The sequence below is a fragment of the Myotis myotis genome, unplaced genomic scaffold (assembly GCF_014108235.1).
Source record: "Myotis myotis isolate mMyoMyo1 unplaced genomic scaffold, mMyoMyo1.p scaffold_m19_p_12, whole genome shotgun sequence".
NCBI classification, from domain to species: Eukaryota; Metazoa; Chordata; class Mammalia; order Chiroptera; family Vespertilionidae; genus Myotis; species Myotis myotis.
Genome location: NW_023416316.1, coordinates 12,414,136 through 12,428,029, shown reverse-complemented (window position 1 = coordinate 12,428,029; position 13,894 = coordinate 12,414,136). Strand labels below are relative to the sequence as shown.

The window sequence follows — 13,894 nt, the reverse complement described above, 5'->3', positions numbered from 1 at the left end:
TAACCCAGGGTCATAAGTTATAAATAAAAGTGATATATATGTGATATAGTATTATAATGATAATATATAACATATAAAACTATATATTCAGCTAGTATATGTCTATGTAATAGTTTCTATACATATATATATATATATATATATATATATATATAATTCCATAGCTAATTAGCTAATGTATTTAATTTAATATAATTTAATAAATTTCAGGGATAATCTGATGAGGAAAGAATATTTTCTTCAGAAATATCTGATGATTCTCATTGCTTTCTATTTTTACTCCTACCCAAGGATATGTTTCTTTTTTAAAAAAATCAGAATTATAGAGAGAGAAGCGGCCATATTGTGTAACCTAATTGTGAAAGTAACATTCACTCTCCTTCCTATTCTGTTCTTTGGAAGCAAGTTGCTGGGTCCACTTGTGCCCACACTCATTGGGAAGAGATTGCATGGAGTGTGAACACCAGGGGCCTAGGGTCATTGGGATTCACGTCCAAGCCACCTACCACACCTATAGAATTCCTCTCCACTAGCTCTCACATCCCCATATCTGGTCACCCCTCTTGCCCCATCTTGTCAACATCTTCACCCCTTCTTCTTGCATCTCCTGTCTTGTTCCGCCCTTCCCATATGCGTTGTGTATCCCCCTCGCACTCACTGTGCTCCTGCCCTTTCCTCCATGTGCATAGCTGTGTGTGTTTCCTTGTGTTAACAGCATTTCTGTTTGTCTCAGTCCCGTGGGAACTTCAAAACAATAGTTTAGGTGTGACCTCCTCTCTGGAGCACCCCCAGGAGACCTGAGACGTCTGGGTTCCTTCTTCTGAATTCTGTAGTCCTTGATTTGCAATAAATTCGAAATTTCTCTTCCCTGCCAGACTGTGAGCTTCTTCAGGCCATGGGACCGTGACATGCCCATCCACCTTTTGTAGACATGATCCTTTGTGCCCTGCAAGGGTTCATTGAGTGCAGCAGATTGACTTAATAAGTACCCATGTCTACAATACTGAGCTCACTTCATTTAGAATTTGAACTATGCTATGAATTGTGGACAGAGGTTCCTTAAGCAGACATAGACTGTAGCTCTGAGGCTTGGAAACTTATTCTGATGTGGAAGCTTTCTTCAGACCGAGTCTCCTCTGCGTCAGGGTTCAGACACCACCACTGAATTACCTGGGCAGGTCCGGCAGGATTCCCACACTCTTCTGCCTCTTCTTGCTCCGTGCCTCGTCCTTCATTTGTCTCTCCCATCCTGTGGCAGGAGAGAGAGACCTTTTCATTAAACTCCGGTTCCCATCGTTTATCTATGCTGACCTTACACTCCTCTTGGCTGGTCTGTTTTTCTCAAGGGACCTAGAGCTTGTAACTCAGGCAGGTTGGAGAGCTGATTATTCCTGGGTAACTTCGTCTTTGGTAAGAACGGAGGTCATTACTAAAGCAAAGGGCACCTGAACCAAGGCCCTTTAAGTTCCTACTGGGATTCAGTGTGCATGCTCCGTGTCCATCATCTGGGAACCTTTAATGATTTAGGTGTCTGGAATTTGTGAGGGAATAATGCTATGAAGCAATGTTTCACTCTGAATTAGTGCCTGGCAGTTTCCAGAGGCATTTTCACACCCTATGCTTCATGGAACCTGTGCTTAACAGGAGAGAGATACTCTTAGTTGGATTTTATAGATGAGAAAGGTAGGTCCAGAGAAGGGACATGCTCTGTTCAAGGTCGCATCACAGTTTACAAGAGGTGGAGTGAGATCCTGCTGAGTTGGACTCCCACGTTCAGTGTTCTCTGGTCTTGATCCATCTTATCATTAGTGAAGGGAAAGACCGAACCCCACCCCCAGCCCCCAGGCTTCAGAACCCAGCTTAATTTCTTCCAGATTGTAGTTGCTCAATGAATTCATGTTAAATTTTTTAATTAAACTGAGCTCTGTGCTTATTTGATTTTGTAATTGTCTTAGAATAGCTCTCAGTTTGCTTGGTGCCATAGATCTTGTCCATTGTTACATAGCCTGCCTCCCCCTGCCCCGCCCTTCTTTCCTTTCATCCATTCATTTGTTGGTTTATTCATCCAGTTAGCATTCTCATGAGTCCTACCATGTAACATGCACCATGTACCTAGGACTATCCCATTTCTGTGGTATCATTCACAGTCTAGTGAGAGAGGTGGACAAGCATGGAGACAACAGTGATACGTTTATATCCCTGCTGCTCTGTGTCTCCCTGGTTCACCAAAGTCTCCCAGGGATGAGAAGTGTGTTCAATAAATATTTGTTGGCTGAAGAGGATTTAGAGCTCCAGCTCTAAGTATCACTTGACAAATATGAAGAACAATTGTAGTCACTCTCTCCCATAAGAGGGGTGTCTGGATGGTGGGTAGACTTTGGCTTGGGTTAGAGGTGGCAAGTTGCAGAGTCTCACTCATCTCTCCTGCCCAGGGAGTTTGCCCGTTGGAAGGTGAGGAACACAGCCATCGAGAGGAGAGACCTGGTCCGTCACCCAGTGCCGCTCATGCCGGAGTTTCAAAGGAGCATCCGCCTGCTGGGCAGGAGACCCACCACTCAGCAGTTCATCGACACCATCATCAAAAAGTACGGCACCCACCTCCTCATCTCTGCCACCTTGGGAGGTAGGTCAGCACACGGGGCCAGAGCCTCATCATGACTTTGGGTCTGGGACAGAGGGGAGGGCGGGATGCCCTGGGATCAAAGCTGAACTGACATCTCTGCCATGGCCCATCTCTCCAAAGCGGATATCGCCACATAAGCCAGGTGGTCTGGGTTCTTGTGGTCCTCTCAGAGCAGTTGATTCTGTTGTCTGGGACCGTCTAACTTCTGTGGAAGTATGGCTTCGCCTTGGAATTAGCTCAGTTTGTTGTTGGGAATGCTTCATTTGGTTATTGTATTAGTTCCTTTTGCAAGGTAGTCTAATCTGGGGAAATAATTAAAATGCAGGTGTTGTTTGGAGAATTGCCTGTGTTAATTTAAGTCTGCTTGAGAGACTGATAGTTTAAGGTTCGAATTTTACCAAGGGAGTCTCATTTGTATCTTCTTGGAGTAGGTTACTCGGAAGGCCGATTAGCTGCTCCACCCTGCTCAGCCTTACCCATCCCTCCCAAGTCCAATCAGTCTTTAGGGTGTAAGGAGAAGAGGGGGGGATAACAGGCAGCAAAGAAATGCAAAAAAGGGGGGACGGTAGAGACTACTGCAGTTAGATGCTCATGGGTCTTGCCTGCATGCATCATTTTATGTTATAAACTGCCATCCCTTGGTCATCAGTTTTCTTCTACCACAGTGACTGGGTCCACTGGAGTTTGAGAAAACCCTTTGGTGGTAAGTCACCATGCCACCTCCTCAGAGGTGCTAAGTGGCCTGTGGATAGGGCTTATGGCAGCTACACAAGACACTAGATGTCTTCTCCTTCAGAGGAGGGTGAGCACCATGGGCCGCCGTGGTTCGTACACACGCAGGGAGGAAGTGGCTGTCGGGTGGACAGGAGCTGACCAGGTGGAGGGAAGGAGGGAAGCTTTCTAGGCTGAGCAGGCAGTTGCATTTTGAGGAAGATCAGATCAGGAAGTTGATGATGTGAGGAACGTGGATTGGTTTGGCAAATTCATTCATTCTTACAGTAATAGCTACTAATATTGAGTACATACTCATACCACACATTGTATATTGCCTTTCATCCTTCAAAACGGCACGTTAAGTCGGATTATCTGCCTTTTATAGATAAAGAGGCTAAGACTTAGAAGAGTCTGGCTAGTATGTGACAAAGCTAAGTTTCTTTTCTGTTTTTTTTTTTTTTTTTCAAATTCAATATATTTAAACAAAAACAGAAAAGTTAACCCTTAGCGTTTAATTTAGGGCTTTCAGTCCACAAAGCCTGCACTAGTTTTCGACCCAACACCAGCCATGCATTGGTAATTCATCCACCAGCCCACCCACTCCCCAAAACAACCAAGCAGCATGGATTTGTTGTTTGTTGCTAGTCAGGGATCAGGTGAAGTCGGACTATGAAGGTTAAATCATGGAGTATAAATTCTATTCTCTTGTAAAGTGAAACTCACTTCTAAATTGAGTGTTGCATTAACCCGTAGCCCTTTTTTTAAACTTCTCCTACTTCCCATTTTACCTGAAAAATAAAATTCTTGCCACCAGTTCAGTTCTTCCATTAGAGGCCGTGTTCTGTCTGAGTCTCTGGAAACCCCAAATGACAGACCTTTCTTTTGTGGTGAAATATATTTTTAATTTTCCAAGGCGAGGTGGTGAATTTTTCACAGAGCCTTGCTCCTCTCCTGTTTCCACAGCACAACATTTTAAAATATGCAAAGCTTTGGAGTGAGCTCTGGTGTTGGACAGCGGGCCCTAGATGTTCCCTCTACGTGGAGGAGTGGGCAGGGGGAAGGGAAAGATTGACTGTTGATTGAACACAAGGCACCAGGAATCCTGTGAGGTCCTTCTCACACCATCGTTTCATTCATTCATTCATGGCAAAATATCTGTTAAGGGCCTCCTCATGCAGAGGGAGGGGAGGGAGGTGGTAAGTTGTAGTGAACGAAGGGGCAGGCTCTGGGGTCCCCTTGGCAAGTTACTCTTCCTGTGAGCTGTGTCTTCCCCTTGTATAAATAGAGATAACTGTAGTACTTCCTTCATTTAGATTGTGAGGATTACATAAAATGATGCATCCAAAGTGCTCAGTGCAGTGTTTTGCACCTAACAAAGTGTTGCTATTGTTGTTGGGATAGTGATTGTTGATATTTTACTTGTTATCATTTAGTGGGCTAAGGAACCGCTCACTAGATGAATGGGAGACATTGAACAAATCATTTTTCTGTCCGGATGTGAGTTTTCCTGTCTAACTATAGGAGTTGCGGAAAATTTTATTCACTGTAATTTTTCCCAAGGAGAATTCTGTTTCCCTTTAGGAGAAATGCTTTGATAAGCTGTTTGAGGTGTCAGGTGAGTTCCTAAGGGCCTACTCAGACAACTACTGCAGTCCATAAACTGTCACACACGGGACAAGGAAATGCATCTCTATGGCTCTGAGGGAGAGGAAAGTGGAAGAAAGGGAGTGAGAAGGAAGACGCAGAGGCGGTGGGAGGGCTGACAACTAAGACATATCCATGGGATCCTCAATTTTTTGCTGAGATCTTAAACTCCTAAAATGCTTGGCATGAGTGATTTTCTTATAGAGGGTGGTGAAGGGAAGTTTTGGGGGTGGAGGGTGACTCACAGGAATACCAGTTTCCCTTCGTTCCTCAAAAGATCATATTTTGGCCCAAAGGAAGCCCCCTGGAGCCTGGGTGTGTCTGTGTGATGTGCATGATAAGCTTGCAACACGCATAAACAGGTGTGTGCACATGCCTACCTGCACTTGGATATAAGTCAGCCCGTGTGTGGACCTCCCTGCACACTCAGTGCACACAGGCTCACTCATTGGACTTGTGCTTGTGGATGCAATGTCCACATATGGGTATATGTGAGCTTGCACATGCACATGTGTATACATTGCATGAATTTTTTTTTATGTGCCAGGGTTCATGTTTTTGTACTTGTGTGTATGTTTGTGTGTCTACTCATTTCTCACCCTGCATTGTGGGATATCTCCCCTTGGCTAAGAGGAAGGCTGAGAATAAAGTCACAGGGGTTCTGCAGGGAAGGATAAGGGGTACCCAGAGGCTACTAGTAGAGTTCAGACCCCCACCCTCCATCTGGAAGTTGTAGCCCCTATTGACTGAGAAGGCCAGGTGCTCAGCTCCCACCTCAGCCTCACCCCCCCACACTATACCCCCCAAAATGGCTGAGTCCACTTTGTTCCCCTCAACAAGTCTGGCTGCAGAGAGAGAGGCAGGGCTCCCCGAGGACAGATGCCTAGGAGGGGCCTCTGTGAGGTGAAGAGGCAATTTGCAGCAATGCCCTAATGGGAAAGCAACTCTAAACAGAACATTCTCTTAATAAACAAGAAATTAAGTCTTAATAATGTAGTGAGAAGCCCATTAACCCCTCCTGATCTAAAGTTTGCTGCTGCCAGTCCTCAGTCCAGAGGGACCCGGCTGATTTCACCTCCTCTCTCACAGGCCCTTAGAGCCTGAGCTGACCCTTGGAAGACTTATTTCCTCTGCCGCTTGCCTCTACCTTCTAACGTATTCGCTTAATTTAATCATTTACCTTTCCACCCATCTATCTCTTCATCTACTCAGTCAATCATCTATCCACCCATCCATCCACCTCCCCATCCATTTACCCTTCAGATGATAATGGAGCATCGGCTCGTCTTCTGACCAGGAGAAGCACTGAGTCTTTGCTCCCCCAGGCCGCCACCCACCACCCTGAACTCTAAGTCTGATTGCATCTAAAGTCATTTTTAAGCCAAACCTATTCAGATTGCTATGCTGTTCAAAGGATGCAAGATCATGTCCTCTCTGATAACCAGTGAGGGCTTCATGGGAAACTGTAGACAGGAGTGTCTTATTCTGAACTTAACTCCAGTGGAGGCATGGGAAACCCAGAGAGGAATGTTGGTGTTGGTGAACCTTCTTACTGGGATATAACCTCTTCTCCATTGCACTCTGAGAAACACAGTGCCTGGTATATGTAGGTAGTTAAAGAAAAAAGATTAATTATTTACTACTGTCTACTATATGCTGAGTACTGGGCTTTGTACAAGGGATAAAGAAGTGTCTAATATAGACAGTGTCTGACTTCACAGAGCTCACAGTTTAGATTTTTCTCTGTAACAAGCACATTTTTTTCTATCTCTTTCTCTCAACTATGTCTTTATCTATCTATCTATTTGTCTATCTACCATCTATCTATCTCTTTGGCTTTCCACTATTCTATCCATCCATCCATCTGTCCATCTAGGAAGGGGTAGCAGAAAGAGAAGGAGAGAAAGGGAAGGAGGGAAGAGGTGAGGGGAGAGTGAGAAAAGGAAAAGGAAAAGGAGGAACTGGATGATGAGGAGGAAACAGAAGGAGGAGAAAGGAATGGGAAGGGGCCACCTATGGCAAATTCATCAACTTACAGAAGAGACTGAACCTCAAAGAGAGGACGTGAGTCGTGAGATGCTGCTGGTGAGAAATACAAAGTGGATTAGTAGGAGTTGGACTTGATGACTAAGAACTTTTCTGTGACCTTCGTCTCAATGGGGCTTAGTGCTCAAAGCCACCTATGGTCTATTTCTCTTTCATTGTGCTCTTGATTTTCATTGGCAGAAGGAAATTTGGGTGAAATCAGTGGGAGGCTTGAGGGTCTTTTCAGCCTCCATGGTCTGGAGCTGTCCCGCCCACCCCAAGGCTAGTAGGGCTGCCTGAGCTTCTTTCCTTTCTGTGCAGGGGAGGAGGCCTTGACCATGTACATGGACAAAAGTCGCCTCGACAGGAAGTCAGGGAATGCTACTCAAAGTGTTGAAGCTCTGCACCAGCTTGCATCGTCCTACTTTGTGGACCGTGACGGCACCATGAGGAGGCTCCATGAGATCCAGATATCAACTGGAGCAATCAAGGTACAGCCTGAGGGTGGGCTGGGTGGCAGGTTCCGAAGACAACAGCACTGCAGCCCAGTGTTCTGAGAGTTGATGGGCAGATACAATCCCTGGCTTCACCCCCATGGACCTTCACAGTACCTCCTGACTGATGTGGTCAAGTGCATGGGCATTGTCATTGGGATGACCATCGGTACTGATTCACTAGGGCAGCCCCGGCTATAGCCATAGCATAATTAGCAACAATCTTGTCATTCACTCTCAAAGTTCTCCTGTATGGATGATTTCCAGGCTCTGTCCTAAGAGAGGAAACTGAGGCAACAATGGGTGATGATTTTCTGAAGGTCACAGAGTTACTGAATTACAGTAATTTCTTTAACATTTGCTCAGGGGTTCACGGATAAAGAGTACCTTAACAGGGACTAGAACTCTAGTCTCTAGACCAGGGGTCAGTGACTATTTTCTGTAAAGGGCCAGATAATAAATATTGAAAGCTTTGTGGGTCATATAGTCTCTGTTGCTACAACTCAATTCTGCTGCTATTACACAAAAATTAGCTATAGACAATATGTGAACAAATGGGTGTGGCTGCGTGCCAATAAAACTTTATTTATAAAGACAGGCAGTCTGTCAGGCTTAGCTACATGATGCATTAGCCAATAGAACTTTCCAAGGTGATGGAAATGCCCTGTGTCTGGTCTGGCCAAGACAATAGCCACCCTTGAAATGTGGCTTCAGAGAAACTAAATGTATACATTTATTTCATTTTAATTAATTTTAATAGCCACACTAAATAGAGCAGCTGTAGACTTTTAATTCAATGCCCTACTGCACGGGAACTTAAAAAAAAAAACAGATTCCATTTTCAGTGCAATAAATTCAGGGGTTTCCTTTATAAAGAGAATAAAGGAGGAGGACCTTTTTGATATAATTAATCTATTCTGAGAGTTTCAGTGCAGATTTTTTGCCTCTCAATTTTTAAAAACCAGATTATACCTGCCTTGTGCTTCTCAGTCTTCAGTCTAATTTTTCCCCCCGAATAAAATGCAGACCTAGTCTGTTATTAAAACTTCCTACAATGTCCCTAGGAAAAAAGTGGGGGGGGGGGCGAGGGGGGGTGGCGGACAGTGTACAGGAGACCTGGGCAGAAGAGTCAGAAATTGTGGCAGGCAAGAAAATAATGTGGCGGGAGAGAGTTACTGAAGAGGGGGAGGTAGGAAGGAGAGAAATAAATCAGTTCAACTAACAAAGAGCCAGTTATCCAAGAATCTCCTGTACTGGGGGGGTTATGTGGTTGGGGAACTTGGCACAGAGAAGCGGATCTTGATGAAGCCGTCAGAGTCAGAGTGAAGCAAAGGCCTGGCTTCTATTATCATCAAATGGTTCTCTTCCCACTGGAAGGGGCCGGATTGAGAGATCGAAGCGCTGTCACCGGCTAATCCTCCTCTGTGCATCCAGGAAGTGCAGCCGGAGCGCCTTCTCAGAGAAATCTCAGCCCACGCACCCAGCTCTTCCCACAGGAGCCCTGTCTTCCCCACTCACCTGGGGCCTTGACTTTCCCTGACATTTCTTGACACTCCCTGGAGACCCCGCCGGCTGTAAGACACACGGCTGACCCTCCCGGGTGGGGAAGTTTTCCCCAGGGTTTCCTTTCCCTGGGCATCTCTAGCAAAACGAATTGGTAGTTTTGCTTCTCACTCGATAACAACTAGGTTCTAATAACTGTATTATTATTCTGCTCAAAAAAAAAAAGAATGCATGATTTGTCAAAACCCCAAAGCGAATGGTCCTGCATTTATTTATTGATTCCTAAGAGCTAGACACTTCAAAAATATGATCCCTTCACCTACTGAGGTGGGTGAGAGTATTAGTGACATTTCGTAGATGGGGACACCGAGGCTTAAAAAAGAAAGTTCCAGATCCAAGGCCCCACAGCTGGCAGTGTTAAATGATGGGAGGTGAAGGCTAAAGGGCTGACAAAGCCTCTTTTTTCCCACTAAACTGTTCCTATTCCACAGTTATCTTTCTGAATAGCTGCCCCCTCTCCGCCCCCACCCTCCCCCCGGTCCACCACCTCAGTTATTCTAGGACAGTGTTTTGGAAATGCACCAGCAAAGCATCAGATGTTTTGTGTTGCTGTGGTGTCGATGGCGCTCCTTGCTGAGTTTATTTTTAAATGGGGACAATTTGATTGTTCTCACCTGATAATAATGCATATTCGTGTATCACAATTTCTAGAGACTTTTGGCAGTAAGATGCCCATTTTGAACATATGCCCTATTATCAGGCACTTACATCCATCACATATAATCTCGCCACCTTCCAGGTTAGAGAAGTGAAGTCATAAGTGGACCAACCAGGATCTAACACTGGTGCTCCTGATTCTAAAGGCCGTGCTTTTGAAGTGTACCGCTTTCACTTACTAGTAGTTCCTATATTACTTAAAGAGACTCTGTGAAGTACCATGGACAGAGCTTGTGCCTTCTGCCTCCAGCCTGACTGGCCTGCCTTCTTGTCCTCCACTTGGTGACAGCAGGCATGGCCCTTGGCAAAGGCAAGGTGCTCAGGAAGCAGCCATGGGCTTGGGTGTAGGGTCTTTCTCTGCCAGTTTTGCTCTGCTGGGGTCTGACTTTGCATAAAGGGTATATGTCTCACATCTGTCCCCCTTGATGTCCACTCCAGGTCACAGAGACACGCACTGGGCCCCTGGGCTGTAACAGCTACGACAATCTGGACTCTGTGAGTTCTGTCCTTCTGCAAAGCACCGAGAGCAAACTTCACCTTCAGGGTAGGTGCTGGTGGCAATGGTGGGACCAGAGGGTGGAGAGGCAGCCTGGTGGGGAGGCAGCCTGGGGAAGGCAGGCTGTGCTGGGAGAGTGAAGAAGAAGATGAAAGACATAAAAACTGAGACATCCATGATGTAAAGTCCTTTAAAAAATTTAACATGGACAGGACATGAAACTCGTGGTTATTCATTAGTTTTCAGATACCAAGTATGGAAATGAGAGCTTTATCTGATTATTTTGATGAAAATGTCTAAGCGGTGTTATTGATAGATGCTCTAGATCTAATATATATTAAACTTTCCTATCATATCGGCTGGATTTCATACGTTATGGTGTTTGATTTTCAATGTATTTTGGCAGGTGTTATTTGAATTCTAAGAGCTATAGGAGAGTTTGAGGAGTTTTTGGTTCTATGTAATTTTTTCCTTGTTTGTTCATCATTGGTGGTCTTCAGTATATCCCTACACACATGTGTTTGTGCATGTGTATGTGCTTGTAACAGAGCTGACAAATGCGAACACTCAACACTGCATGGGGTATAGAGACAGCTCTTTGGCATTGTAGTGAGAATGGAAAAATCCTAAGGATTAATTTGTTGCTATATTTAAATATTTGTATTCATTTCATATATATTATATATCAGGTCCTGTTAGATGCTCCATATATACTCATGACTTTATAAAAATATAACCTTTAAAATAGTAATTTTACCCTTATTAATTCATCATAAAGTGTAGAGGAGATTGTAGGGGAAACTGACAAGGCTTTAAGTACAGATGGTTCTGTTTTAAAAAGCATAATTTATAATAACAGAGAAACAACATAAAGATCTCAATTGTTCACATGAGGAGACTGAGTTACTGTAGCATTCATACAACATTTGGCAGGTGCTAACACATTGTTTATAAGGAATTTCCAAGTGCATGTGACAATGATTGGATATAATGTTAATTAAAAATGGATGATTTCCAATTGGATGTATGGCATGACAATGTAAAAGAAGAAGAAAAACCCACAATATTATAATATTGTAAGGAAATACTCTGGGATGTTAAAAGAGGTTACCTCTGGATGATTATGTTATATATTATCTATTTTGGGCTTCCAGCTCCTTTTCTAACTTTTCTAAGGTGATCATGTTTTAACTTTATAGTCAGGAAAAGAAGTGACATACTTTAACTTTGAGCAGACTCAAAATGTGACCTTCTAGTAAAGTGATTCTGAATGTCAGTGGGAGGAAAGTTGGGTTGAGATTGGCAGATTGAGCTAAGCAGGGCTTGATATGACTTTTATATTCCGGCTCCTTGGCAACTCTATGATGCATGCTCTTGTTAGAGAAGATGGTTGGAAAATGGTTCAGGGAGGGCTTGGAAGTGTCACTGAGGTGCAATGAATGAAAATCCTCAGGGAAATTCAGACCAAGAAAGTGGTTTAGTGTTAGAACAAAACATATCCTCAAATACATGAAGAATAACCCTACCTCCTTTAGTAAAGAGTAGACAGCTGGGTTTGGTAATGCCTAATAAGAAGGTCTGAACTCACTTAGGTGTGCCAGCGATGTCAGTTCCTGTGATAGCTACAGCGACCTTGAAGTGCCAGCAGGGTTTGAACCCAGGAAATTGGGGTTCAGTCTGCATTGATCACCCTGCTGTGCACATTAGAGGTGGAGAGACCTCTGAGTTAGCATTGGGATAAATTTAGGAGGTGTTCACAGGATGTTACTAGGAAGTTATTAGATCATATGGACATTTAAAGGCTGATTTACCATAAATGTAATGAAGCTTGAAGTCCAGGGTTCCCTCACCTTCTAAATCCTCATCTTTTCTCATTCTAAATATTCACTTTCATATCTAATTTTGAATTACTTTTCTCTATAAGTCTCAGTCCCCCAAAACCCAGGTCTGCCATTGGTTACATTACTAGAAGTATATTATCCACACAAAAAGGAGGTGACAGCTTTGTCCTATTCTCGATTGATCATTGAAGCATTGGATTCAAGTCTGCACATCACACTTTAAGGGGGATACTAAGAAACCACAGTGTGCCTGAAGGAGGGTGTCTTAGATAAATAGCCGAAGAAGGTTGACTTTGAACAAAATGTCTTGTCTGCAGATACCTAAAGGATTGTCTTGCAGAAAAGGTGGTCAAATTCATTAACATGGATAAAATGGGCTAAGCCCAATCTACTGATCGGAAACTCCAAGGACCCCAGCTTTTAACTGAGACAAAATAGATCTCAGTTTAAACTCAGTTTAAACTAGATCTTCTAATGCACATTCATGCCGAACCTAGAGTGGCCTGCTCAAGTGTGTGATGGCTCCGAGTTATAAGTAAATGACATTTGGTAGGAACGTTACAGAGATTATTTAATCATCGTTCCATTGGATTGATGATTGAAGTGAGTGGTCTTTAAGGCCTTCTCAATACTGACTCTAGGGTTGTATGAAGACTTTTCTTGAAACTGGCTATGTGCCAAATTTAATGTTAGACCATGAGCATCTGAGAACAAATCAGTTCATTTCAATTCACTGTATACAGGGTGGAGGGAAAGTAAGTTTAAAGTTGTGAGCATGTGAAACAGTTTATTCTTGCACTATTTATTAATTTTTGTATTATTTTTCATACCAATAACTATACAACTACTTTTGCCCTACCCTGTATATATATATATATATATATATATATATATATATATATTTTTTTTTTTTTTTTAAAGAACCATATTGGCATTGAGCTAGGCACAAGGATACAGTAACAAGACACAGTTTCTACCCCAAGGAAATATATGCTCCACCAGAAAAGATGGACTTAAACAGTAATAGACATCATGCATTTTAATGGGGGAAGATATGAGTGTTTTATGGTAGCAGTTTGTATGGGGACTTAACTTACAAGGGAGTCAGGGAAGTTTTCTCGCTAAAAGAGATTCATAGGATGAGACCTGGAGGAGGAGAGGAGGACAGGGTCGTGGATATGGAGCATACGGAGGAGGAGTCTTTATGAAGAGCATTCGAGGAACTGAAAAAGTCCTAGAGATGAAAGCTGAGACACCAGTGATGAGAAAGACAAAGGAATCCTTCAAATCCTGGAAGGCCTCAGCAGCACATGAATGAGTTGAACACTATTGAGAACACTGGGCACCATGGAAGGGTTTTTACAGGGGAAGCAGCATGAGAGATTCATGTTTTGGAAATCCACTCTGGCTTTTGAGTGACCTGTTAATTAGAGAAGGGCGGGTTACAGGTTGGTGACTGGTTAGAGGCTAGTGCAGTACTTGCAATGAGAGGTCACACATTTAGATATGAAGGGAGCAGTCAGGGTGGAGGAAAAGAGGCCAATTTTAGAGTTACTTAGAAGGCATCATGACCAGGATTCAGCAAAAAGACCGTGAGGAATTTAGATAATTGAGGGAATGGAGTGTGGGGATGAGAGAGAAAGGATGGACAGGAAAATACATATGATTCAAGGTGATATATAATAGAGATAATAAAAGTAATGCATACTATTATGGAGACCCAGAAAGGGGAGTAATTCATTCTGTCTGTCTAAATAGAGGAATCTGGAGCTCCAGTGGCGCAATCGGTTAGCGCGCGGTACTTATAAATAGAGGAATCATAGGGAAAAGGTGGTAT

General features: G+C 43.5%; 1 protein-coding gene across 1 annotated transcript in view; it reads left to right on the top strand.

Annotated features, from left to right (window-relative positions):
• Window positions 1–13,894, top strand: part of BRINP1 (BMP/retinoic acid inducible neural specific 1) — a 147,387-nt gene that overhangs the window by 90,749 nt on the left and 42,744 nt on the right. Inside the window, exons 3-5 of the mRNA XM_036329830.1 lie at window positions 2,433–2,623; window positions 7,328–7,497; window positions 10,159–10,264. Coding sequence (XP_036185723.1) covers window positions 2,433–2,623; window positions 7,328–7,497; window positions 10,159–10,264 — 467 coding nt within the window. The remainder of the gene's footprint in view (window positions 1–2,432; window positions 2,624–7,327; window positions 7,498–10,158; window positions 10,265–13,894) is intronic.